The 26440-nt window shown below is 38.3% G+C and overlaps 1 protein-coding gene across 1 annotated transcript in view; it reads right to left on the bottom strand.

Annotated features, from left to right (window-relative positions):
- LOC138403855 (uncharacterized) overlaps positions 1-11722 on the bottom strand; it is a 12876-nt gene extending 1154 nt beyond the window's left edge. The window contains exons 1-3 of the mRNA XM_069505945.1: positions 11265-11722; positions 10825-10902; positions 10160-10307 (exon numbers count right to left, since the gene is read on the bottom strand). Of these exons, the coding sequence (XP_069362046.1) occupies positions 10160-10307; positions 10825-10902; positions 11265-11621 (583 nt within the window). The 5' untranslated portion in view covers positions 11622-11722. The remainder of the gene's footprint in view (positions 1-10159; positions 10308-10824; positions 10903-11264) is intronic.
- Between the last annotated feature and the right edge of the window lie 14718 nt (positions 11723-26440).

Genomic DNA, 26440 nt, shown 5'->3' with positions numbered 1-26440 from the left:
TTGGAGTTGGCGAAGTGACAGATGTAATAATAATCTTAAGTATAGATAAGCTTAGTCTAGGGTTAAGCAAGGAAACAGGTTCCTGGGTACCGCCGCTCCTTATGATCCTGTAATAGATACATCTTTATAAGATATGCAGCTTCTTTATGCTCCCCCTATATCCTAGGATAGCTTGTAAATGTTTAATACATTATAATTAAAATGACAAGTACACCAGCTTGTTGGAAATTCCTGTAAATTGTACATTTCTAAGCATAATCATTATATTGTAATAACATGCAATCTGTATTTTGTCTCTCCATATGTTGTTTGCAAATGGTCCCTACTGTTTCTACGTTGTGTATATCATATATATATATATATTTTTTATTTATATCCAGTCGTATCGTTATTTCGAATACGTATCTGGATCCTGGTCTTGCGGTACCATTTTTCTGTGGTGGCCCGGATGCGTGATCGTCAAATTTTCTTTTCAAACAATAAAATGGAAGGACATGTACTTCGTTCAAAGTTAATCAAGTGGCTAATCAATCTAGTCAGTATGATAGATAGTAACTAAATCCCCTTTTCGTAAAATAATAGGTCGGTGCTCGGTAGTGTACCGGTCATGTCACAGTACAATAACAGTGAGCGAATGCATTCAGGTACCTTGGCGGTACTTTCCTTTGTGAATTCGTTAGAATTCCTTTTCAAAATAGCTGGGTTCCTGGGGTAAACAGTGGTTGGCTTTTTTCGTCCCGTCCCATTATAGGTACTCGCGATGTTATTTAATGAATTTTGCCAATTATCTCGCGCAAGCGTAAGACTAAGGCTGATCGAACAAGTATGAAATTAGGGTTTTCCGAAACGGGATGAGGGAGATAATTATGCCGCCCAAGTGCTAGACTAGAAATTCTAGTCTCTAGCCCATTCTAACCATCGTCCCGTAGCATTGAGATTATCCCTACGCTGTTAAAACAGCCTTGATATCAAGTTATGGGGCTGCACAGAGTTGGTCTTTTATCACGCTGAGAAGCGGTTATATCCTCGACTGACAACTAGTGCCAGGAGCTAACTATGTGGGCTTAGAGCCCGCCCCATGTACCATGGATTTTGATATATATATAAATTGTTATGGTATGGTTTTTGACTTGGCCAAGTCAGGTCGAACCAACTCATTCGTGCTGGGGAGGGCGTGTTTGGTATGCCCAGACGATGCCGCTAGCGGTTGCCCATCAGGAACAGCCAAGCTATGATAGTCGAACCCAAAGGTAAGACGATATGTATATATATATGTTATCACTATACCAAATGCCATTCGCCCCGTTATGTACTTAGACTCAGATGAAAAGTATGTTTACTTAGCACTTTCAGCTCATTGAAGTCTACCAGCAGCTAGATCCTCCTCTCGTTTCACACTGTCTATTGTCTCTATAATGCTAGGTAGGGTAACTCATTTCACGAAAGCGTCAAGCGGTAAGGGCTCATATCACATAGATAGGTAGTAATAATATTATTACATTGAGCTATAATTTAATCTCTTGTTTGACTCAGACCATAGATCGATGTAGCCCCTTATCTCTTGACCTCTTTTGAAAAACAGACTAATATTATAATAAATGAAAGAGGTTGGTTAATTCAAAATCTATTTATTGTACTTTACTTTGTTAAATGTATTAGTCAAATCTCTGATGGAGCAAAACTCTACTCTGACCACTGGAAGAAAAGTCCTTTATGTTTCTTTTCCCAGTGGTCGGGCACTCTATTCAAAAGCCATGCTATATTTTCAAGGGAAAAATAGAATGCCCTGACCAAAAAACCCTTGGGCTGATGTTATATACACATTTTATATTTAAATTACAATTATGTACATTAATCTTAGAAGTACAGTCTATAAGCTACAGTCCTACGAACCTTTTACATATGGAGACACGAAATACAGACAACATGTGTTATTACAGCGAACATAATAATCATATCCGAGGACATCGTAAAAGCAACCTATCTTGGCTTTCACAAATTTAACATTTCTATGTTAAGTATTTTCGGATCGCGGCTAGGTCTGTAACCACTAACCCATTGGGTGCACTTGACCCATGCTTCCTTGAACATTATACAAGCCAGCAGTATTAAGAAGATTAGAAATAAGCTCAGACAAATTTGATCTAAGCCATTCCAGACTTGTAGAGGTAATTTATTATCCATGTCGATAGTATACTCGCTTCTATTACTTTGAAAATCACGTTCTATATTTAATTCCGGCAAGCAATTATATGTTGTAATTTTAAGAGATCCTCGGATATTACATAATAAGACAGTTTAAGTTGTACATTACCCATAGACTGGAAAGTGTAGACCGTCTTGCTTAACACTGGCTTTAATTAATTTCCACTTATCGACTTTATACAGATATTAAGGATAAAAGGTACCCGGACAAACTCGTTAAACAAAGAGATTTTAAGGAAGGAAGGCCGCTCGGAAACGTAGAGCTTCGTCGTGGCACTCCCGTCACACTTCTGTCCCCTTTGCGAGGTTGATTCCAACTGCCTGTCCGACTCCTGCGCTTCCCCTTGCCTGTCGTCTCCCCCGCTTCCGAGTTTGTCCCCTCTCGCTTCCTCCAAACTATCGCCTTCTCTGTCAACAAAAATCACTCGGCAGAAAAAATTCTCTAGTTGCAATGGTAAAATCTGAACCACATCTGTTTCGCATTTTCGTACCCTCGAGCGTAAAAACTGTATTCAGAACTATCGCTTTATGGCGCCTTGCCTATTATTTATTGCTATGAGAACGACTCACTTTGGTCGTTTCTTATTTTTTTTTGTCCGCGTATAGAGTACTAAAAATGTTTTTTGTTCATTAGGATTTCTAGAAGGCGGCGAAAAAAAAAAGTTATTGCCGACAGCATTATACGAATGCCTTTCTAGGAACTCAGTAAAATAATAAAATAATGTTTCTATTTTGGCGATGCCGAGAAGTGCCTACAACACCTCCCCCGAAATAGGTTTATTTTTCCTTTGTACTTATTCCATACCTTGGATTTTGCAAGGGGTCAAAAAAAAGAAACTCTATTCACTAACTATATTTATTACCTACTTTTTTTTTTTTTGTTTTCAAAAGTCAATCTCTATGTACTGTTCGCCCCGGCAGACGTGACAGGTATTCGGTCGTGCGCACAAGTCTCAAAAAAAAAAGCCTCACTCCTTTCTTTCCTATAGTTGTGCTTTTATTTTAAGTGTCTCTGAAGCTACCTATTCTTTTCCATTGATCTCGTATTACCTCGTTCTAACGATGCCCTAAGCAAATTCATTCAGGACCCGATGCTTGTTTGTTAAGACATCGGTGGTGCCTGCTATGTGTCGCGATAACACATCCGCCCCGTGTTTAGCTTCCCTTTCACGTCTCCACAGTGTAAATCAAACGTCCTATGTAAGGCACCCGAGCGTATCATCCGTGCGCTCAATAACTTACACGTTTGTAGAAATACAAGGCTCTTATGGTCTGTTCTTATCACTAATTTCGCGCCTCACAGTATGTTCGAATTTAGACAAGCTAAATATGATAGCCCATACTCTATTCCGTCACTGTCCATTACTCTCCGCTAACGTAAGTGCCTTGCTACAGAACCTAACACTCTCTCTTCTCCCTCATTATCTAGTTGGAAAACATATCCCGAGACACCTAGGTTACACTATCATTTTGTAAATAATAGGTATCCTTCGGATTTGATGCGTTAAAAGTATCGTATCTATAATAGACCCTTGACCTTCTCAAAACAATCATTTATTTCTTCGGTCCACGTCCATCTTCGTACCGAGTTTCAAAGATTACAAAGCGCCTAACTACTTCGCTATACTGGAATGAACCTTCATATAATAGTTAATTACACCCAAAAAACCCTTACATTGTTTTATGGTTCGAGGTATGGGAAAATTTTAATAGGCATCTACCCGTCAGGGTCCTACACACTTCCGTTCGTGTTCACTATATGCCTAACAGCTTCAACCTCGTCACATAAGAACCGACATTTATTTAGTCTACCTGTTACCCTGCTGCTTCTATTCTATCTAGTACCCGATCTAGGTGCTCTAGATGTAAATTGATGTCGCCTTTCGTGAATATTACAATGTCATCTAGGTAATTCACACAGAATTCACGCACAGCCTTCCAATATGATATCCATGGCTCTAGAAAAGCCCGCTACAGATTTTTCAAACCTTGAGGTAACACTTGATAAGTGTAGGTACGTCCCAAAAATAAAAATCCGGTTATTCCTCGAATCTTTATGTAACGGTATTTGAAAGTAAGCATTGTTTAGATCGATTAATCTAATGGATTCACACCCGTGAAAAGATTGTAAAATCTCAGAAGTAGAGGCGGGGTCTCTGCGTCTCCTATCATTTTCTTATTCAACTCGCGAGCGTCTAACAAGAGTCTTATTGACCCGTCGCGCTTCCTAGTAAAGGTGATGGGTCTGCAATACTGTGTGACATCCTGCTTTGTCACGCCCAAACTTTCTAACTCGTCTAATTCCGTCTTAACCTGTTCCCTATAGGCCAAAGGCACTGGATAACTATGCCTTGTAAAGGGTTCCTCATCTGTTAGTTTGATAAGGTGTTCGTATCTGCCTGTTAGTCCTAACTTCTCTACAAATATTTTACAGTGTTTGTCCAACACAGGCAATAAGAGTATCCTATGTTCATTACTTATGTTCGATTTTTCCAAGTGGGATTCTATAATTTCTCACTACTTATGTCCCTACTCGATACTCTCTGATCTATTGTTCCGGAATCTTGATCTAGAATCAAGTTAATTGTGGCTGCATTCTACTCTCCCCCTAACCTTTCAATCTCGCAATCAGAATTTAGCCTAACACAAGACCTAACTTCTAAATGTTCTATGGTCATCGTCCGGTCACCATCCCACAGTTAATTATCCCTTTTACTCTTTCTAACCAATCATAACCTAGTATTAACGATCTAGGCAACCGTCGCATTATTAAAATGGGTGGCTCGACTAAGTGTTTCCCAATTGGAATTCTATCAAAACCAACCGGTTGGTACTCTCGCTTCTAGAACCAAAAGCTCCCTGAATCTGTAAGGATGGAATAGCGATTTCAGGTAGCGTTCCTCTCTCTCTAACAATCGAATCGTACAATTCTCTAGTCATTCCACTAATCTGACCTTCCTGTATCTATGAGGGCCCTTACAAGGTTGCCGTATAACTTAACACATACCTCGGGTAATTTAGGCAAGGAATAATCGATACCTACATCGGTAGACTCACTATCGAGGTCGTGGAACATTGTATACAGTTTCACACTATTCCTTACGTCATGCTCACACTTGGCTCCTCTCTCATAACATTCCAATACATTGTTAAACTGACTTTCCAATAAGATTGCTATGCCTCTGTTTTCCTGTTGGGAATCGAACCCGTCGGAAATCGCACTAACTCTCAAGCGTCGTTGAATGCCATTCAACTTGCCCCCAGACTATGCCCTGGTTTCCAGCCGTTGTTAATTAGAATATTGTAAGCTACGTTAGCCGCATCGCGCCTCGTGGTCCGTTCACCCCCTTTCGTCACAAAACGTCAAAACATTGGACCGCGTATGTGTGGGGAAATCTAGTTTTTTTGCTAGTGTGTTTTCCTCCACTGGTTTCGGTCCGATACCGCTACCGCTTTCCTTCACAACCGCAACAGCCGGTCTGTTGTTTACATTCTCGTTTTTGTTGAATGTAGGTTTACCGTAATACGATCTGTTACCTGCATACCCCCGACGGTATCCACGTCCTCTACCTGCATTAGAGTTACCTACTCGCCTGCTAGTTGATATCGTTGCAACGACGGGTTGTGCCGGGATCGACCCTACCGTATTGTCTATCTCTATACGTTCTACCTGACGCGACCCGCGCAATACCTTTCGATTTCTCGCTAATGTTTTGTTCAAGACTTCGTAAGAAATTTATACCATCCATTATGGTCACCTCGCCCTGTCGTGTAAACCACAAGCGTTGCATGTCTATCGGAAAATGTCTCATGATGGAGTTAACTAAATCTCTTTCACTGAATGCGATTGTTAGTGATTGCATTGACTCAGCATAATTTGCGAAATGTTCCGACATAGACATCCCAGACTCACTAGTATAAGTCGCATTAATCAGTTTATACCTAACTGACTCCTGGATTTGTTCCGTCCAGTAAACGCGTCTAAAATCCGTTTCAAAATCTGTGAAAGTTACCCAATTTTTTTGAGTAAAGATCCATGACCTTTCGTGCATGACCCGTAATGCACCCTAACGCGATGTCTACACCCCGATCAGACCCATTTACTGCCTTAATATATCTATTCAACTTCTTCAAAAAAGTTATAGGATTGGTCAATGGTTTACCATCAAAGTTAGGTTTATTTATAGATGGTTGTACCACATATACGTTTCTTGTCCCAGTGGATGACGCGTTAGGCGCGTTCGAACCTGAGCTGGTAGGTTCTTGCCTATCTAGACTACAATTATCCGATACATTGTTAGCCTCGCTCGATAGAACACTCGTATTATCTACTGATGCTAGGGTTTGCAATTTTTTTTCAAATTCGCCTAATTTTTTCAAAATCAACTCTAAAGTCGAGTTGGTTACGGTCTCATTTCGCGTATCCGTTCCTATCTCGCCGAGCTCTGATGTTTGGCTAGTGGATGGTCCGGTTTCTACGAATGTCCCTACCTGGACTTGGGTTTGTGAGACCTCTGGTTTTTTCCTAGTATTACGTTTTACCTTGCTTGGCGGCATAACTATTTGTTATTATATTCTCTTTAAAATTGCTCTACTGTTGCCCGGCGGTTCCGTTACTCCGACAAAGTTCGGTTTGTCCGTTTACTCACGCCTACTTTGTTAGTAGTTAGGTAAGTTGAGTACAGTGTTTACGCTTGGAGTTGGCGAAGTTACAGATGTAATAATAATCTTAAGTATAGATAAAGCTTAGTCTAGGGTTAAGCAAGGAAACAGGTTCCTGGGTACCGCCGCTCCTTAATGATCCTGTAATAGATACATCTTATATAAGATATGCAGCTTCTTTATGCTCCCCCTATATCCTAGGATAGCTTGTAAATGTTATAATACATTATAATTAAAATGACAAGTACACCAGCTTGTTGGAAATTCCTGTAAATTGTACATTTCTAAGCATAATCATTATATATGTAATAACATGCAATCTGTATTTTGTCTCTCCATATGTTGTTTGCAAATGGTCCCTACTGTTTCTACGTTGTGTATATCATATATATATATATTTTTTATTTATATCCAGTCGTATCGTTATTTCGAATACGTATCTGGATCCTGGTCTTGCGGTACCATTTTTCTGTGGTGGCCCGGATGCGTGATCGTCAAATTTTCTTTTCAAACAATAAAATGGAAGGACATGTACTTCGTTCAAAGTTAATCAAGTGGCTAATCAATCTAGTCAGTATGATAGATAGTAACTAAATCCCCTTTTTCGTAAAATAATAGGTCGGTGCTCGGTAGTGTACCGGTCATGTCACAGTACAATAACAGTGAGCGAATGCATTCAGGTACCTTGGCGGTACTTTCCTTTGTGAATTCGTTAGAATTCCTTTTCAAAATAGCTGGGTTCCTGGGGGTAAACAGTGGTTGGCTTTTTCGTCCCGTCCCATTATAGGTACTCGCGATGTTATTTAATGAATTTTGCCAATTAGATCTCGCGCAAGCGTAAGACTAAGGCTGATCGAACAAGTATGAAATTAGGGTTTTCCGAAACGGGATGAGGGAGATAATTATGCCGCCCAAGTGCTAGACTAGAAATTCTAGTCTCTAGCCCATTCTAACCATCGTCCCGTAGCATTGAGATTATCCCTACGCTGTTAAAACAGCCTTGATATCAAGTTATGGGGGCTGCACAGAGTTGGTCCTTTATCACGCTGAGAAGCGGTTATATCCTCGACTGACAACTAGTGCCAGGAGCTAACTATGTGGGCTTAGAGCCCGCCCCATGTACCATGGATTTTGATATATATTAAATTGTTATGGTATGGTTTTTGACTTGGCCAAGTCAGGTCGAACCAACTCATTCGTGCTGGGGAGGGCGTGTTTGGTATGCCCAGACGATGCCGCTAGCGGTTGCCCATCAGGAACAGCCAAGCTATGATAGTCGAACCCAAAGGTAAGACGATATGTATATATATATGTTATCACTATACCAAATGCCATTCGCCCCGTTATGTACTTAGACTCAGATGAAAAGTATGTTTACTTAGCACTTTCAGCTCATTGAAGTCTACCAGCAGCAGCTAGATCCTCCTCTCGTTTCACACTGTCTATTGTCTCTATAATGCTAGGTAGGGTAACTCATTTCACGAAAGCGTCAAGCGGTAAGGGCTCATATCACATAGATAGGTAGTAATAATAATATTACATTGAGCTATAATTTAATCTCTTGTTTGACTCAGACCATAGATCGATGTAGCCCCTTATCTCTTGACCTCTTTTGAAAAACCAGACTAATATTATAATAAATGAAAGAGGTTGGTTAATTCAAAATCTATTTATTGTACTTTACTTTGTTAAATGTATTAGTCAAATCTCTGATGGAGCAAAACTCTACTCTGACCACTGGAAGAAAAGTCCTTTATGTTTCTTTCCAGTGATCGGGCACTCTATTCAAAAGCCATGCTATATTTTCAAGGGAAAAATAGAATGCCCTGACCAAAAAACCCTTGGGCTGATGTTATATACACATTTTATATTTAAATTACAATTATGTACATTAATCTTAGAAGTACAGTCTATAAGCTACAGTCCTACGAACCTTTTACATATGGAGACACGAAATACAGACAACATGTGTTATTACAGCGAACATAATAATCATATCCGAGGACATCGTAAAAGCAACCTATCTTGGCTTTCACAAATTTAACATTTCTATGTTAAGTATTTTCGGATCGCGGCTAGGTCTGTAACCACTAACCCATTGGGTGCACTTGACCCATGCTTCCTTGAACATTATACAAACCAGCAGTATTAAGAAGATTAGAAATAAGCTCAGACAAATTTGATCTAAGCCATTCCAGACTTGTAGAGGTGATTTATTATCCATGTCGATAGTGTACTCGTTTCTATTACTTTGAAAATCACGTTCTATATTTAATTCTGGCGAGCAATTATATGTTGTAATTTTAAGAGATCCTCGGATATTACATAATAAGACAGTTTAAGTTGTACATTACCCATAGACTGGAAAGTGTAGACCGTCTTGCTTAACACTGGCTTTAATTAATTTTCACTTATTGACTTTATACAGATATTAAGGATAAAAGGTACCCGGACAAACTCGTTAAACAAAGAGATTTTAAGGAAGGAAGGCCGCTCGGAAACGTAGAGCTTCGTCGTGGCACTCGCGCGTCACACTTCTGTCCCCTTTGCGAGGTTGATTCGAACTGTCCTGTCCGACTCCTGCGCTTCCCCTTGCCTGTCGTCTCCCCCGCTTCCGAGTTTGTCCCCTCTCGCTTCCTCCAAACTATCGCCTTCTCTGTCAACAAAAATCACTCGGCAGAAAAAATTCTCTAGTTGCAATGGTAAAATCTGAACCACATCTGTTTCGCATTTTCGTACCCTCGAGCGTAAAAACTGTATTCAGAACTATCGCTTTATGGCGCCTTGCCTATTATTTATTGCTATGAGAACGACTCACTTTGGTCGTTTCTTATTTTTTGTTTGTCCGCGTATAGAGTACTAAAAATGTTTTTTGTTCATTAGGATTTCTAGAAGGCGGCGAAAAAAAAAAGTTATTGCCGACAGCATTATACGAATGCCTTTCTAGGAACTCAGTAAAATAATAAAATAATGTTTCTATTTTGGCGATGCCGAGAAGGTGCCTACAACAATGTCTCGTAATTTTTTTTTAGCACTAAGACTATGGCCTTAGGGTCTTCACGGCAAACGGAACAAAAATGTAACTCTCGATAAGAGAGGCATACTTGCGCCGCTTGCCGTTAAAAAAAAGATATAATTAACTTCTCTATGTTTTCCAGGTTAATTCGTTCCCATATCATATACTATATCAACCACATAACATTACGTATTCTATAATACCTAGTTTGTTTAATAAAAAAGAAAGCAAAATCTACTTCTTGATTGCTTGAAAGATACAAAAAGATCTTCTTACCCAACTCATCAATATATCTATGTATCAAGAAAATCCTCATTTTTTCCACTTCCATCGCATGAAACTCAACTATGATACACGGTGAAAATAAAAGAAAGCTCAGCTGTAAAACGTGCGTTACCAAAAATAATAAGTTCTCGGTTGGTTCCTGAAAAGTATTGCAAAGTAAATACATTTAGCCCTCAAGTACCCTTTTTTGATAGATAAGTCAATAGTCAATAGTTAATAGTCAAATAATTTATTCAGAAGTTCGGTTCAAAATAGGTAATAAATTATACTTTTTGATGGTCGGTTGTTGGATTTGTAAGATATAGTGGTATTAATTTTTACGCGAACTTAAAACTAAAGCTACGAGGGTTCCAAACGCGCCCAGCAGGTCGATTTCGTAAAACCTGCATCAATCATTATTACAATCTCAATTGCTCTGATTGGCTGAATTTGTGCGATTCTTATTGCAACAATGCATTGTAGCCAATAATGAGCGAGCGTCAACCAATCAGAGGTGATTGCAATCGTGACATTGTTGCTGTCATTCTACCGCAATCGAGCAGCAGGTCTGATGAAACTGATAAGTTATAGTCTTTAACTGCAAACTCATCTGGTGGTGAGTGAGGATGTAATTTAAGGTGGAAGGGAGCTAACTTAGAAAAAAAAAAAAAACTTACACGGCCATCTTGAACCAATAAAATATGATAGAAATTATTAATCAATTTTGGCACAGTACAGACAACTGTCACAAACATCTGAAACAAAACAAAACGGTCAAGTGAGAGTTGGACTCGCACACAAAGGGTTCCATACCATCGTACAAGAAATAACACTTATAAATTTTGTTTCATGATGTGACCATAAATTCACGGTTTTCGGATTTCTTCCTTTACATACTACTTACTACTATAAGACAGTGCTACATGCCAAAATTCATGATTCTAAGTGATTCTAGATCAACGGGAAGTACCCAATAGGTTTTGTTCCCTTGACGGGTCTTGAGAGACGTATCAGACAGATAGACAGACAGACAGTGAAGTGATCCTTTAAGGGTTTCTTTTCTCTGGAGATACAGTAAATTTAGGAAAAGACAAAAAATTAAGATAAAAGTGCTTACAGAAGAGTGAATCTCCGGTGCTACTAAATCATAGATATCTGCGATACTCCTATACAAATTGACGCAAAACGACATTTTATTCTTCCTGTAAGTTTTATTTTCACAGACATAAAGATAGTAATTGCATTCTGGCACCTCTTCTAACCGTTGACGGAGGAAACAAAGACGATAGCGTATAGTTTCCAGAAGAATGAATCTCCATACTCTATTAATGTCTAAAGCGAAGGACGAAAATTGGCTTATGATGAATAATATAACATTTCCATAGCAGACATGACTCAAACAATGAGTTAAAGTGAAAGTAAATCTAACTAAACAGAGAATTACAGTGATTATAAAAGTTTTATTCCTAGCCATGATATAATGTTTCACGTGAACCCTCAAAAAAGTATCAATTTTGTTCAATTTAAAAGAGAATTTGCTCAGTTTGCTATTGTAGACGAGCAGGATAGCAACAGAGAGAACATATTCGACAGTAGACCAAACTTGAAGAGTATTGTAATCTACGCAACAAAAGGTAGTGGTTGTAATCATTAGAACGATGAGACTGGTGGAGTAGATACTTGATAAGACTTTGTACTTATTGCAAAGTTTGAAGACTTTGTAGTTGAAACCACAGATGAATAATAAAGTAAGGATGGTCCTAAAGCGGGTTAACATATTACGTTCACGTTTTTGTTTGAAATCATTATTGTTTTTCGGTTTAACTGTGATAGTCTTGATCCTTTTAAACGGTTCTGCCATTGTCGATGATTTATTCGAGATGGAAATGATGCGAATTGTTGTTGTTTGTTCACAAAGCTCTCACAAAGTCACGTCAGAACGGTTTGCGGGTTCACTGTCGATAACAATTCGAATTAAACTATTAACAGTAATCTGTTTCGTTAATGTCTGTGTCTTTAATACTGAAGAATTTTTTTTATTTTTATTTAGATACAAGTTAGCCCTTGACTAACACCTTGGCAATCTCACCTAGTGGTAAGTGACGATGCAGTCTAAGATGGAAGCGGGCTAACCTGGAAGGGGTATGACAGTTTTTAATAAACCCATGCCCCTTGGGTTTCTACACGGCATCGTACCGGAACGCTAAATCGCTTGGCGGTACGGCTTTGCCGGTAGAGTGGTAACTAGCCACGACCGAAGCCTCCCACCAGACCAGACCAGAAATTTAGGAATTATAAAATTCCAAATCCCTGCCAGGAATCGAACCCGGGACCTCCCACTAATAAGACCACAGCGTTTACCACTGCGCCAGGGAGGTCGTCAGAAAGAATTTATTTTTAAGATATTTTATCGCTTGAGTGACTACTTGACTTATCATCAGTATCATGATTAACCCATCGCTGGCTCACTACAGAGAACGGGTCTCCTCTCTGAGTGAGAAGGGTTTAGGATATAGTCCACCACTGTGGTTAAATGCGTATTGGCGACTTCACACACCTTTGACTGATATGGAGAACTCTCAAGCATGCAGGTTTCCTCAAGATATTTTCCTACACTATTATAGCAAGTGATGTATTTTAATTGTTTAAAACGCACATAACTTTGAAGAGTTAAGAGTTACACTCGAGATTGAAGAGATTGAAAAGAGCAACTGCCGAGTTTCTTGCTGGTTCTTCTCGGTAGGAACGGTATTCCGAACCAGTGGTAAATTAAAACTACCTGACTATTCATAAGCACTTTTAAAAAGTTTACATGAATAAAAAAACATTCTATTCTATTGAATCGCCAACCTCCCGATGTCGACGTTTCAACCATTAGAGTTAAATTGAGGTCAAAAGACCTCACAGTAACAGAAACACCTGAATATGGCAGCTTATAGAATTTCACAGTAAAATGACGTGTACTGTACCCGTAGTACAAGATTTTACGTCTCACCAAACGAAACCAAATTCGAGAGTCGAAATACTTCCGCGTTACAGTAAAATGGACCTAAACAGCCTTGAATTGAAGTCAAATATTCAATGCCACTGATTTTAATTTCGCAATGTTTCCGCTTGGAGCGCTGGCTGTAGAAGTGTAGACAAACTTGAGCTTTAAAACAAGGCATTTAAGATCCAGTTTACTCTAACGCGGAAGTATTTCGACTCTCGAATTTGGTTTGGTTTGGTGAGACGTAAAATCTTGTACTACGGGTACTGACCACAACGCTACAAAGCCTTTCAATTCGTTTACACGTTACCAACAATGGCCAAAGCTGAAAGGGTGACAGAATCTTTATCAGATATTAATGCTTTTGTATTGTAGATAAATGAATATTCTGAATATTGAATGAGTAAGGCTATAATTATTTATTATTATTATGTCTGAGATAACCTTTACCTAAATGGACATTATACATTCAGTGCTCTCACAGATAGAGGCTAGAATAAAATTTTCAAAAACCCTTTCTTAGCGGATGCCTACGTCATAATAACTATCTACAGCCCGATCCGACCAGTAGTTTAAGCTGCGCGTTGATGGATCAGTCATCAGTCAGTCACCTTTTCCTTTTATATATTTATACTAGCTTATGCTCGCGACTTACACAAATTTCAAACCCCTATTTCACTCCCTTAGGGATTGAATTTTCAAAAATCCTTTCTTAGCGGATGCCTACGTCATAATAGCTATCAGCATGCCAAATTTCAGCCCGATCCGTCCAGTAGAATAGAATAGAATAGAATATGTTTTTATTCAAGTAGACTTTTTACAAGCGCTTTCGAATCGTCGGGTAGTTTTAATTTACGACTGGTTCGGAATGCCGTTCCTACCGAGAAGAACCAGCAAGAAACTCGGCGGTTGCTCTTTTTAATTTTAATTTTACAATTTACAATGTTATTATACCATACTATACAAGCCATTGCAGCCCCGTGCATTGCTGGAGCGAGTCAAATCCAAGCTTTTTTATCATTTACATAGTCTTCGACTGTATAATATGCTGTATAATTGATTGTATAATCTAGTAGTTTGAGCTGTGCGTTGATAAATCAGTCAGTCAGTCAGTCAGTCAGTTACCTTTTCCTTTTATATATTTTGATTAAGCTTTTGGTTCCTTGTATATAATGGACTTCCGCAAAGTAACCTAAGCTTCTTCCATACAACGACTTTGGTTTGTTTATACAGTTCTTGCAATTCACGAAGACGAGTGAACTTTGCTTGTGGTTACGTTGTATACACAGACATTATATACGTGTGCGTGCATGTCGCACCAATCAGTCGCGAGCAAGCGCTCGCAAACGCACACCTTTACTGTACCTTACGTATATACCGATAAGACTTAAACACAAGCATGAGTCACTCGCCTTCGTGAAATGCAAGAACTATAAATACTTACTTACGGTCCGGCAGCCTGTAAAGCTCTGACTTCTTGTGCAGGAAGCCTAAATAGCGTATGTCTATGCACACCTTTACACCCCAATAAAGTGTATAAATCTAACCATACACATAGGTGTTTACATCACTTTCCAGGAAGCAACAACAATCAAGGGAGAAACATTGACATAAAAGTGCGCTAAATTGTTTAAGAGTCCCCATTAGGCGGCTCTGTCGACGATTCACATGCTCTTACACTATTAAGTTGTTATTGCGAACTACACTGGGATGTGATTTGTAAACAGAAGTCGCTATTTGGATGTGGTAAGTCTTAAGTACAATAGGCTACTTGACAATTTTTTTAAGTTGGTCTTAAATGGTTAATTTTTGTCCTATTATATCAAAAAACCGTAAAACTTTACGGTTTTTAGGGCGCAAAAAAATATAGTGTTAATTTTTTTGATATAATAGGACAAATATTAACCATTTAAGACCAACTTAAAAAAATTGTCAAGTAGCCTATTGTGAATCCTCAAGTTCTTTGGACACATTACAAGGAAGAGTGGTGCCATCCAACACCTCGTGGTACAAGGTCGAGTGGAGGGCACACGTCCACGTGGGCGTTAAGCATCTAGGTGGGCGGACATAACCCGCTCTGCAATAAACACGCCTGTTTCCCTGTGTGCACATAATGCCACCAACAGAAGTCGCTGGAGAAAGATCGCACGAGCAGCAGTGAAGAATTCATAGGCACGACCACTCTATCAAGAGTGAACGATTGAGAAGAAGAAGAAGAAGTCTTAAGAGGAGTTTATTTGTAGTGCGCTCCAAACAAATCTAAGTAGTTTGGGTTTCATTTCAATACGCAAAATTGCAGCATTGCACTGCCGGTCTCCCACTGATAAACATGCAGGAAAAGCCACCAATGTTTAGCAGTGGGAGGGCGGGCGATGTATATCGCATACGGATTTGTCTTTTTCAGCGGGTTAAAGAAAATTAAGATACATAGATTTTTTAGTGTTACAACACTTACGTTACAAAAAAGACAATCAATAGAAGTCTAGTGAATTGTAAACAGAAACATTTACGTTTATAGGTAAAGAAATTTACATGGAATTTTAAAGTCGGCAATTAAATAAATGCCGTATCCATACATTTTTAATTTATAACCACCGATCAGCCCCCTCTTCGCGATTGTCGTTAACTTGAATGATTGAGAACTTACGCTTTCGACTTCATTGCTTTCAATTTGTCTGCTATACAGGATGCCCTAGGCTTTTATTTTTTCGCATTTTCCTGAATGAAACTTTCTTCTCCTTTCTTCTGCCTTTTCTCCATTTCATTAGGGGAAAGAAAGAAAGAAAGAAGAAAGAAAGAAAGAAGAAAGAAAAGACGTTTATTTAGCAAACTGTGCTACACATCACATCTTAAAACTAAGTGCTGGTTATTCCGGCGCCTCTTCCACCTGAGCATAAGCCCAACGCGCTTCAAGCAAAAGAAGCGCCGGAACAAACGGAGACGGGCCTGTTTTTTATTCAGATACAAGTTAGCCCTTCACTGCAATCTCACCTGGTGGTATGTGATGATGCAGTCTAAGATGGAAGCGGGCTAGCCTGGAAGGGGCATGGCAGTTTTTGAATAAAATTCTTTCAGAGGTCCAGGGTTCGATTCTCGGCAGGCGATATTTGGAAAACTATAATTTACTAGCTTATGCTCGTGATTTCGTCCGCATGGCCTACACAAATTTAAAACCCCTATTTTACCCACTTAGGGGTTGAATTTTCAAAAATCCTTTCTTAGCGTATGCCTACGTCATAATAGCTATTTGCATGCCAATGCCCAAGCCCGATCCATCCAGTGGTTTGAGCTGTGCGTTGATAGATCAGTCAGTCAATCACCTTTTCCTTTCATATACTTTACCTTTTCCTTTTGTATATAGATTGCTTGTTTTTGGAACAGCCTGTATGTTAAGGAAATATCGCAGGTCGCATGCTCAATGGAGTGGCCACCCGAGTTGGAGCGCTGTAAATAATAATGGGGGTGTTCTTTTCTTTCTTCTTACATTATTTAGTAGTTTAATTATTATTATTCTTTTAAATAAATAATTCAAACATAAGGATGACAACCTTCATTGTTTTTGCCTGTTCTGTGGACTCGCTCGCTCTCAAGTGTGCAGGAGACCTTTGTCCAGCTGTGGACGTCTATCGGCTATCGGTATTTCGTACTATAATGTTAGAATCCATATCCATCCCTTCTAATATTATAAATGCGAAAGTGTATCTGTCTGTCTGTCTGTCTGTCTATCTGTCTATCTGTCTGTCTGTCTGCTAGCTTTTCATGGCTCAACAGTTTAACCAATTTTGATGAAATTTGGTACAGAGTTAGCTTACATCCCGGGGAAGGCGCGTTTGGAACCATCGTAGCTTTAGTTTTAAGTTAGAATAGAATAGAATAGAATAGAATAATTCTTTATTTGCATATAGTTCGCGTTAAAATTATTATCATCATCTTACAAATGCAAACCGACTATCAAAAAGCGTAATTTTTTTACCTACTTTGAATAAACGTTTTGACTCTTGACATTTTTGACTTTCAAAGAGTCCTCACGTGATTCTTTAATAACCATCCATTTAACTGATTTACATGAAATTTGGTACAAAGGTAGCTTGCGTCCCAGAAATTGACAAAAACAACTTTTTTTCCTGGAAAATCAAAAATCCCGTGGCGACCCGGGATTTCTAAAAACCTAAATCCACGCGGACGATGTCGCGGGCATACTGTAGTGATAGTATATAATTATTAGGATCATGAATTTAAAACAAAAATCTTAAAATGTTTTGAACAAATAAAATTGGATTTTTGGATTAGTAAAATGAAACTTTCAAGCTTGGAAGAATTATACAAAAACCTTTGTAAAAGAAGACAATAAACAGCGAAGTGGTCTACAGAGAGCACAAATTACAGCGTAACGGTCGCCACTTGAAACTGCAACTGAATTTAATAGTAAAAAATTCCGAGTGGTCAACGGACAAAGGAGTTTGGTTGAACAATTTTCTACTTCATAGAAGAGTTGGATCAGAGTACTTCGATGTTGTAGGTTTTGGATGTGGTTGTATTACTTTTAAAATATGACTTGAGAATGAATTAGAATTAAATAGATGTAAAATAGATCACAAATATAATTGTTGAAGATGAAGGAGAAGAACAGAGAATAGTCTGGTATAAAGAATATGCCTTCTTCAACGTCGATGTCAGATGTTTAATTCAATACACTCGTAAATACTTATGAGATAACTCATTGAAACACCATGTAATACTTCTTTATCACATTTATGCTCATTGCAACACATGAAATACTTCTTTTACATCTTTATCACCACTTACAACAATACTTCACACATTTTGAGATTACCTCCCAGCTCTAAAGCTTCAAACGAACTAACTTAGAAAAACGCCATTTATGCCGACCAAACGTCACGTTTCTTTTTTTCATTCATTACACTGAAAAATGCAAAGTGTATGCCATTGGTCTGAATCGAAAACAACCCACCAATGACAGCCTCTTTGAAATTTCATCCAATGAGATTATTCCTAAATCTTAATGCAGTTGTAAAAAGTATGTGATTTGACCCAAACGATAAATTATTATTTGAAAATCATGACACTGGTGATAAGTTGAAAATAAGATTTTCATATTTGCTTGCAAACAGAACATGTATTTTTTATCATACATTCAAGATTCAATATTCTTTATTAGCAGAAACATTTTTTTACAATTTATTTAAACATTTATTAAATACTAGCGTATGCTCGCGACTTCGTCCGCGTGGACTACACAAATTTCAAACCCCTATTTCACCCCCTTAGGGGTTGAAGTTTCAAAAATCCTTTCTTAGCGGATACCTACGTCATAATAGCTATCTGCATGCCAAATTTCAGCCCGATCCGTCCAGTAGTTTGAGCTGTGCGTTGATAGATCAGTCAGTCAGTCAGTCAGTCACCTTTTTCTTTTATATATTTAGACTAGCTGATGCCCGCGACTTCGTACGCGTGGATTTAGGTTTTTAAAAATCCTGTGGGAACTCCTAAATTTTCCGGGATAAAAAGTAGCCTATGTCCTTCCCCGGGTTGCAAGCTACCTCTATACCAAATTTCGTCGAAATCGGCTGAACGGTTGGGCCGTGCTAAAGCTAGCAGACAGACAGACAGACAGACACACTTTCGCATTTATAATATTAGTATGGATTGTCCAGATGAACTGTTTCACCTCACATAACATACATACATAGGTATTATGTATGAGTTTCATAATTGAGCGCGAAATATAAACACTTGTTAAATTGTATATTACATAGATATAGGTTTTCCAAAAACTTTGTGGGAACTCTTTGAATAAAGTAACCTATGTCCGTCTCCGGGATGAAAGCTTTCTCTGTAGCTTTCGCTAAAATTAGTTAAACCAATAGACCATGAAACATAAACTGGCAAACCATCTTACAAATGCAACAACCGACCATCAAAAAGTGTAATTTATTACCTATTTTGAAAAAAACATTTGATTTGATTTGACCACAGACACAGATGCTAGTTTCTAGAACGTGTCTACAAAATTACATCACGTTTGATTGGTTAGTATTGGAATGAGAACCAAACTATAGTGCGCGACAGGTCGAGATAGCAAATGGGGAGGGAAGACCCCGCACACCCGCACCGCCCCCGTGCTAACCCGGTGCGGGCGAGCGCGTGTGACGTGCGGGTGTGCAGGACATCCCCCCGCCTCAGACCTCGATTGCCATCTCAACCTGTTGCGGACTATACCTTTGTATAAAGCGAGTGACGCAGAGTCATCTGTAAACGCATTTTTTTGCATTGATTATATTAGTTTGTATTAAAAGTTTTCTATACGTTTACTAAATACCATATCCACATTCATTTAGCAAATGAAGCGAGCACGCTCCACAGCGGCCATTGACTGCGCGCCATGAAGGACTCTAACAGAAAACTTCCACAAAGCGACCGATAAACAAAAAAACGAAGAACCATAATCCCCTTGTCCTTGTCCGCCATTTTAGTAATTCCCTTGATGGCGCGTTTGTCTTTATCATTTTCAAAAAAGTTGCTTTGATAAAAAAAACGCTTCTAATAAACCCGGCGGCAGCCAGTGTTTAGCATTTTTTTGTTTTTTATTGTAAATCCAAAATTAACAAACGTTTATATTAATTTAGCCGTTGCCCGCGAGTGCGTCCGTGTCTTGTCTTTTTCCCTGGAGCTGTCCAGGAGAAAAGACAAGGTTTTTTTTGGATTATCCAAAAAAATATTTCATACAAACCTTGTCCTTACAATAACGAACACAAAAAATCTTTTTTTTCTTTTTAACCGTTTGAACCGTTGAGCTATCGAGGCTCTAAGAATTGGTGCAGTCGTTCAGGAGTTATGCGCGTACATACATTTCGGCCATTCATTTTTATTTGTACAATTTAGATAGATTTTATATCAATACAAATAACTTTTAACTTGATTAAAATATTGGGCTCACATTGAGCTTAAAAAATATCTGCCCGTAACTTTTTAAATATGTGTTTTTTTTATAAGTATACCTAATTTTTTTTTAAATCTGGTGTAGCCAACAAAAAACAACAATAAGCTAACATACCTACCAAATAATAATTCCAAAATATGAAAATAATTCCAAAGCTGTAAATCTTATAAATATAGTAGCCTGTATTCAATGTGATTTATCATTTACTTATATCAATTGAAATAAAAAAAAGGAAACGAACACAAAATCCGAATATCCGAAATAATGAGACACGAAAATGATAAAGAAATCTCAAATTTCACCATTACACGTTACCATGGACGCTCAATTAGAGACAGACGGACAAAAGATGGACATAATGATTGCTATTATCCACTAGAAACCACTCGGCTATTGTACACGTATCCGCACTGGATAATACTCGAGTGAAGTGTATCGAGTGTACTGTAGTGTATTGTGTATCAGTCTAGTTAAGCGTCTTACTGATTGCTATGGCCCAGCTACTGACCGATAGTTACAATAACGTATGGATTAGAGCCAGTGCGTGTCAGACCTTCGTAATTTCATAAAAGCTGAAAGTTTCTCTGTGTATTTTACTATATTTTATAGTTTTTTGACCTACACTTCAAGGAAATTTCTAAATAATTCTAAAAACATATCAAAAGTTGCGGACTGGCAGGATTCGAACCTACGTCTTCTGGGTTCGCGCCCGACACCTTACTAGCGGCTATTGTTTAAATTTGAGCGTGAACTAGAATTTAGAGTTTCTAAATGTAAAATTCATGTTCTGTCCTTTTTTAGCAATATTAAAAAGAAAAGGATGCAGATACTCTAAATTTAGTTTAGAGAAAGACAACAGAATCGGCGCCATTGTTACTAACAAAACATTTTAGCACCGCATTTACAGATAACACCTATCATTAAGAGGCACGCCCTTTCATCTATTGAATGGTGAAAAATGAATCTGTTAAGGGTCGATCCAACACCATTTCCTGTTCCGGCGGCATCCATCTTAGTCGGTGTTGACACCCTTTTAATTTATCGTGTGATGATGCCTTTAGCAAACTCTGTTTACAAAATAATAATAAACATTCTTGTAGAGATATATTATGTTGAAATAGCGGGCTATGTTGAAAATTTTTCAAAAGTAAGTTCTCGTACGTTCCATGATTCTCCATAATTGTAAACAATTTTTGACATAAAACTCCTCAACCATCTGATCATCGGATCTCTTCTTTCTAGGTGACAGAACATTGCTTGGACCTAACATCTCTGTATAAAGATAATCATTTCCAATGTTACTTAATTAATTATTATGTATTACTGTTACAATTTTGGTACATAAAAAATTGATTAAAAGTTAAAACTATTTTACATGTTGGATAAATTGTGGTTATTACCCTACAGATTTCGGTAACCTAGTTTCTGGTAGGATTCCGTGGGAACTCTGATTTTCCGGGATGAAAAGTAACCTATGTCATTCTTCAGGTCTTTAACTATATCCATCAAAAAATCGCGTCGATCCGTTTCTACTTTGTGGCGTGCTTGAAGGACAAACCAACAAACAGACACACTGACACACACCCGTGGGAACTATTTGATTTTGCAGGATAAAAAGTTGTCATATCATTCGTCAGGTCTTTAAATAAATCCAAGAAGTAAAATCAGGCCGATCCGTTGCTCCATTGTGGCGCGATTCAAGCCCAAACTAACAAACAAACACACCTTCACATTTATAATTTAATACGGGAAGTGATTTAGATGACTGATACTTATTCCTTTTTCTCCTCCAACTTAGCATATAGCTTGTTTGCACTTTGTACTCTGCAATTATATACCTATTAGTAGTCTAACGGGAATTGCTTGCTTGAATCCGAAATCGAAGTTCCAAATAATAATAAAAACCTTCATAAAAACTTTTTGTCCAGTATTATAAACCGATATCTGGGAACTGAATTCAATAATGCAATGTTGTTTCGAGTCAGGTCAGCGTGCATGCCCCATTACCCCGACGGATCATTAACCCCGACCATTTGAGGTGAAATCACTTTATTGTAGTATCTCGTAGCTTTTCGTAGACGCTACGTAGATACGTCTACATGGTGAAATATTTGATAGGTAATACCTGCTAATACGGGCTTCAAAGTTGTACATAGGTTTCAATTTATCTTCCTCTCTGTCTTTTGATTATAATTTTGAAATTAGTTGTGCTTAGGTTTTGTATGTAGATTTTTTTGATAATTAAGACCATTTCACTAAATAGTTTTAAATATTTCAATGAAATCGAAGGTCCAAATTGTATAATAATAAAAACCTATCGTAAAATATTTTTGTCTAGTAGGTATTATGAAGCGATATCTGGGTACTGAATTCAATAATGTATTGTTGTTTCGAGTCAGGTCAGCGTTGCATGCCCCATTACCCCGTCGGATCATTAACCCCGACCATTTGAGGTGAAATCACTTTATTGTCGTAACTCGTAGCTTTTCGTAGACGCTACGTAGTAACCTCTACATGGCAAAGTAGTTGCGTAGTTGATGAAGTTCACGAGAGTTAGGGAACTTTTAACAAAGCGTCGAAGCTTCGACGTCACTGGCAGGTGTCACAATGTTAGTACATTTGACGTCGGTAGCCCTACTGAAGTCTTTTTTCGGTAGCTTACTGCGAAAGCGTTTATCAACACAAATCACGTGATCAAAGACCCAGAGATTCAAAATGCTCCGAAGATAAGCAGCGTAGGCAATTAATACAAACTCTGACAAACGCCCAAACCATACTTTAATCCTCGGCAATAAATCAAGCAGCTACTTAGCACTCGATTAGCATGAACAAGAGGCGGTAAATCATGGCGACACCGTCCCTCCCACTTGTTACTGTGTCTAGTGCAAATGTGAACGTCTCTGCCTTCCTGTATATCATTAACGACAGTAACTATATCTGTGTATACAAAAAACTTAGCTAAAGATAATAATGGTACAAAAAGCTAAACTAAATGGCCGATGCTAAAAGCATCAGAAAATTTTAATGATTTCTACAAAACTAAATGTTTAGTTAGCTGGTAAGTTTACGGTATCAGTGCAGGGTGAGCCGGTATATTCGACGCTTCCATCCCATTACCTCGCGGTACGACTGTTTGTACCGACTTTACGAGCTTAGCAAAAATCTGATACTACCAACACCGAGTCCAGCTTTTTGTTGTACTCCGGTAAACGACGGAGGATTAAACATTCTTTCTCTAAGCCTATAGTATGTTTCCAGTAATTTTGAAGTGAAATCTTCTTTAGTACTGTTGTGATTTGAAACTCAATGAAACGAAAAAAGGATATTAAAAACAAATCCTAGGAATGAATGCAAATCCTAGCATGCGAAAGAATTAGATAGAATGCATTATATAGAGTGTTTTCGATTATTTCATACTTTAGTTACTATAAACTTGTCGTGCCTTTGTTGAAACTGAAATTAAATATCACTTGCTTTAACGGTGAAGGAAAACATCATAACGAAACCTGTATGTTTCAGAGTTCTCCATAATGACGTCATTAAAGGTGTTTGAAATCTGTCAATCCGCGTGTTGGACAGTGGCTTTAACCCTTCTAATTCTGAGAGGAGACCTGCAGTGTAGTTGTGGGCTAGCAATGGGTTGATGATGATAATAAACTATCTCTGTGCCTATCATCAAGATTACCTCCATAGTTGACCCATGAAAATAGGGTACTTAACAGAAATACTGATAGACGTTGGGGTCCCAAGGTGCTGGAATGGCAACCTCGCACCGGAAGACGCAGCCTTAGAAGACCCCCCACTAGGTGGACGGACGATATCAGACGAGTCGCAGGAAGCCGCTAGATTTAGGCAGCTCAAGACCGTGGCGTGTGGAAGTCCCCACAAGAGACCTATGTCCAGCAGTGGACGTCTATCGGTTGATGATAATTATGATGATAAACAGAAATACACACAATTTTTGAAGTTAATAAAAAGTTAATGTTAGTTATTATTTCTGTAGTTTCAGTCGATAAAATTTGAAAACACAGTATCTAATTTAAGTAGCATTAACGAGAATAGTTTATAGTTGTCTCTGGCCAGCGATTTAAAAAGACAAAGGACAGTAAAATGGTTGATTGTGCACAACACAACACAGTTCACTCTGACAACACTGTCGCAAGCGTGATACCGTATAGATTAACAGTCTTGTTGGTCTAGTGGTAAGCATGTTTGATTGCAGATGACGAGGTTTTGATGTCCGGGTTGGTTGGGCCAAAAAATTTATTGTCGCGGACATCAGCTATCTATATAGTGACTATGTTCACCGTTTCGTTTTAATCAAAATCGACGCACTATTTCCATTCAATCTGCAAGCGCACACTACAGCTAAATTAGTTTGCGCGGCGCCTATCAGCGGACAATTATTTTCAACTCGACCGTGTGTGGGGGGGACCTTACGTCCGCTACCGTCATTGTTTCGGGGGGATGGCTTTATGTAGTACGAATTCATTTTATAGTAAAAATTTCCAAAAGATAAATATATTTTTCTTCTTAAATATATAAAAGGAAAAGGTGGCTGACTAATCTATCAACGCACAGCTCAAACTACTGAACCGATCGAGCTGAAATTTGGCATGCAGATAGCTATTATAATGTAGGCATCCGCTAAGAAAGGATTTTTGAAAATTCAACCCCTAAGGGGATGAAATAAGGGTTTGAAATTTGTGTAGTCCACGCGGATGAAGTCGCGAGCATAAGCTGGTTAATTAATAAGCCTATCTCTACTTTTTTTAAAGTTCATGCCTACGTCATAATATCTATCTGCCTGCCAAATTTCAGCTCAATCCGTCCACTAGTTTGAGCTGTGCGTTGATAGATCACCTTCCAGTCAGTCACCTTTCCCTTTTATATATATTTAGATAAATTGATAAATAAATTGCCTTATTCGCATAACAGTATCCAGCAAGGCCAGCTAAATGCAAATCACTGATAATCCATTAGTGTTCGTATTGTAACTATATTATGAGTACACCCGATTGTGTCCAGTACATTGTTGCAGGCACTAATGACTTTCCCCTAGTTTATATTAATTGATAGAATAACTAGGTAGATATAGCGTGAACCGCTAAGTCTGGAACAGTCTTCCGAGATGAGTGTTTCCTGCCAATTATAATCCGGGTATCTTCAAAACAAGAGTGAATATGCACCTTCTAGGCAAACGCGTCCCATTTTAGGCCACATCATCACTTCCCATCAGGTATGATCGTGGTCAAGCGTGCGCCTATAATTAATAAAAAAACCGGCCTAGTGCGAGTCAGGCTCGCGCAATGAGGGTTCCGTACTACAGTCGTATTTTTTCGACATTTTGCACGATAATTCAAAAACTATGATGCATAAAAATAAATACAAATCTGTTTTAGAATGTACAGGTGAAGATCTTTCATATGATACCGCACTTGATACAGTCAGTCACTTCAAAAGTTGAAAATACTAATTATTCATGACCATGACCACAATTTAATTTTTTTTGTGTGATCTAACCCTAAATTAACGGTTTTCAGATTTTTTCCCAAATGTCAGCTATAAGATCTACCTACCTGCCAAATTTCATGATTCTAGGTCAACGGGAAGTACCCTGTAGGTTTCTTGACAGACAGACAGACAACAAAGTGATCCTATAAGGGTTCCGTTTTTCCTTTTGAGGTACGGAACCCTAAAAAAAGTAAACAGTCGGATAAAAAACTATAAATTGAAAAGATCTAAAGCTTGAAACAGCCAAAATAGTTTTGAGAAAAGATTCGGCAAGGGACAATACCTATATCAATGAAAAAGTACCTACTAACCATTCATATTAAAAATAAGTATAATTTAGATAGATACACATTTCTGCATTTTTTTTCTTAGCTGACACCTACGTCCTAGAAAGAACCTACCTTCCAAATTTCAAGTTTGTAGGCTTTATAGTTCCTGAGATTTCGTGATTAGTCAGTCAGTCAGTGATTGAGTGGTATTTCGCTTTTATAATATATTTAGACGAATCACTATTTTTATTTTATTCGCAGATTTCGATATAACTAGTCTCTGATTTTGAATACTTTAAAAAGTTTAAACTCGATTAGGAATCATCAAGAGCCAACTTGCACTATTTCTAATTAAACGGAGGGGGAACAATGGGTAATGGGAAAGTAATCCAGTTAGGACGTCATCAAAGAATGATTGCGCTGATGACTGGCAGAGTGCCTTCCGTAATCCCCTTATCTTCTACGGCTTGGAAAAGTTTGACGTGTTTTCTACCCTAACTATTTACCCTTTAACTTAGGTACCTACCTAACTATAGTGAATATATTTTGAAAATCAATCG

Source organism: Maniola hyperantus, chromosome 21, assembly GCF_902806685.2.
Source record: "Maniola hyperantus chromosome 21, iAphHyp1.2, whole genome shotgun sequence".
In the NCBI taxonomy this organism is placed as follows: Eukaryota; Metazoa; Arthropoda; class Insecta; order Lepidoptera; family Nymphalidae; genus Maniola; species Maniola hyperantus.
Note: the sequence above shows the minus strand (reverse complement) of the source record. Positions and strands in the feature narration are given on the sequence as shown.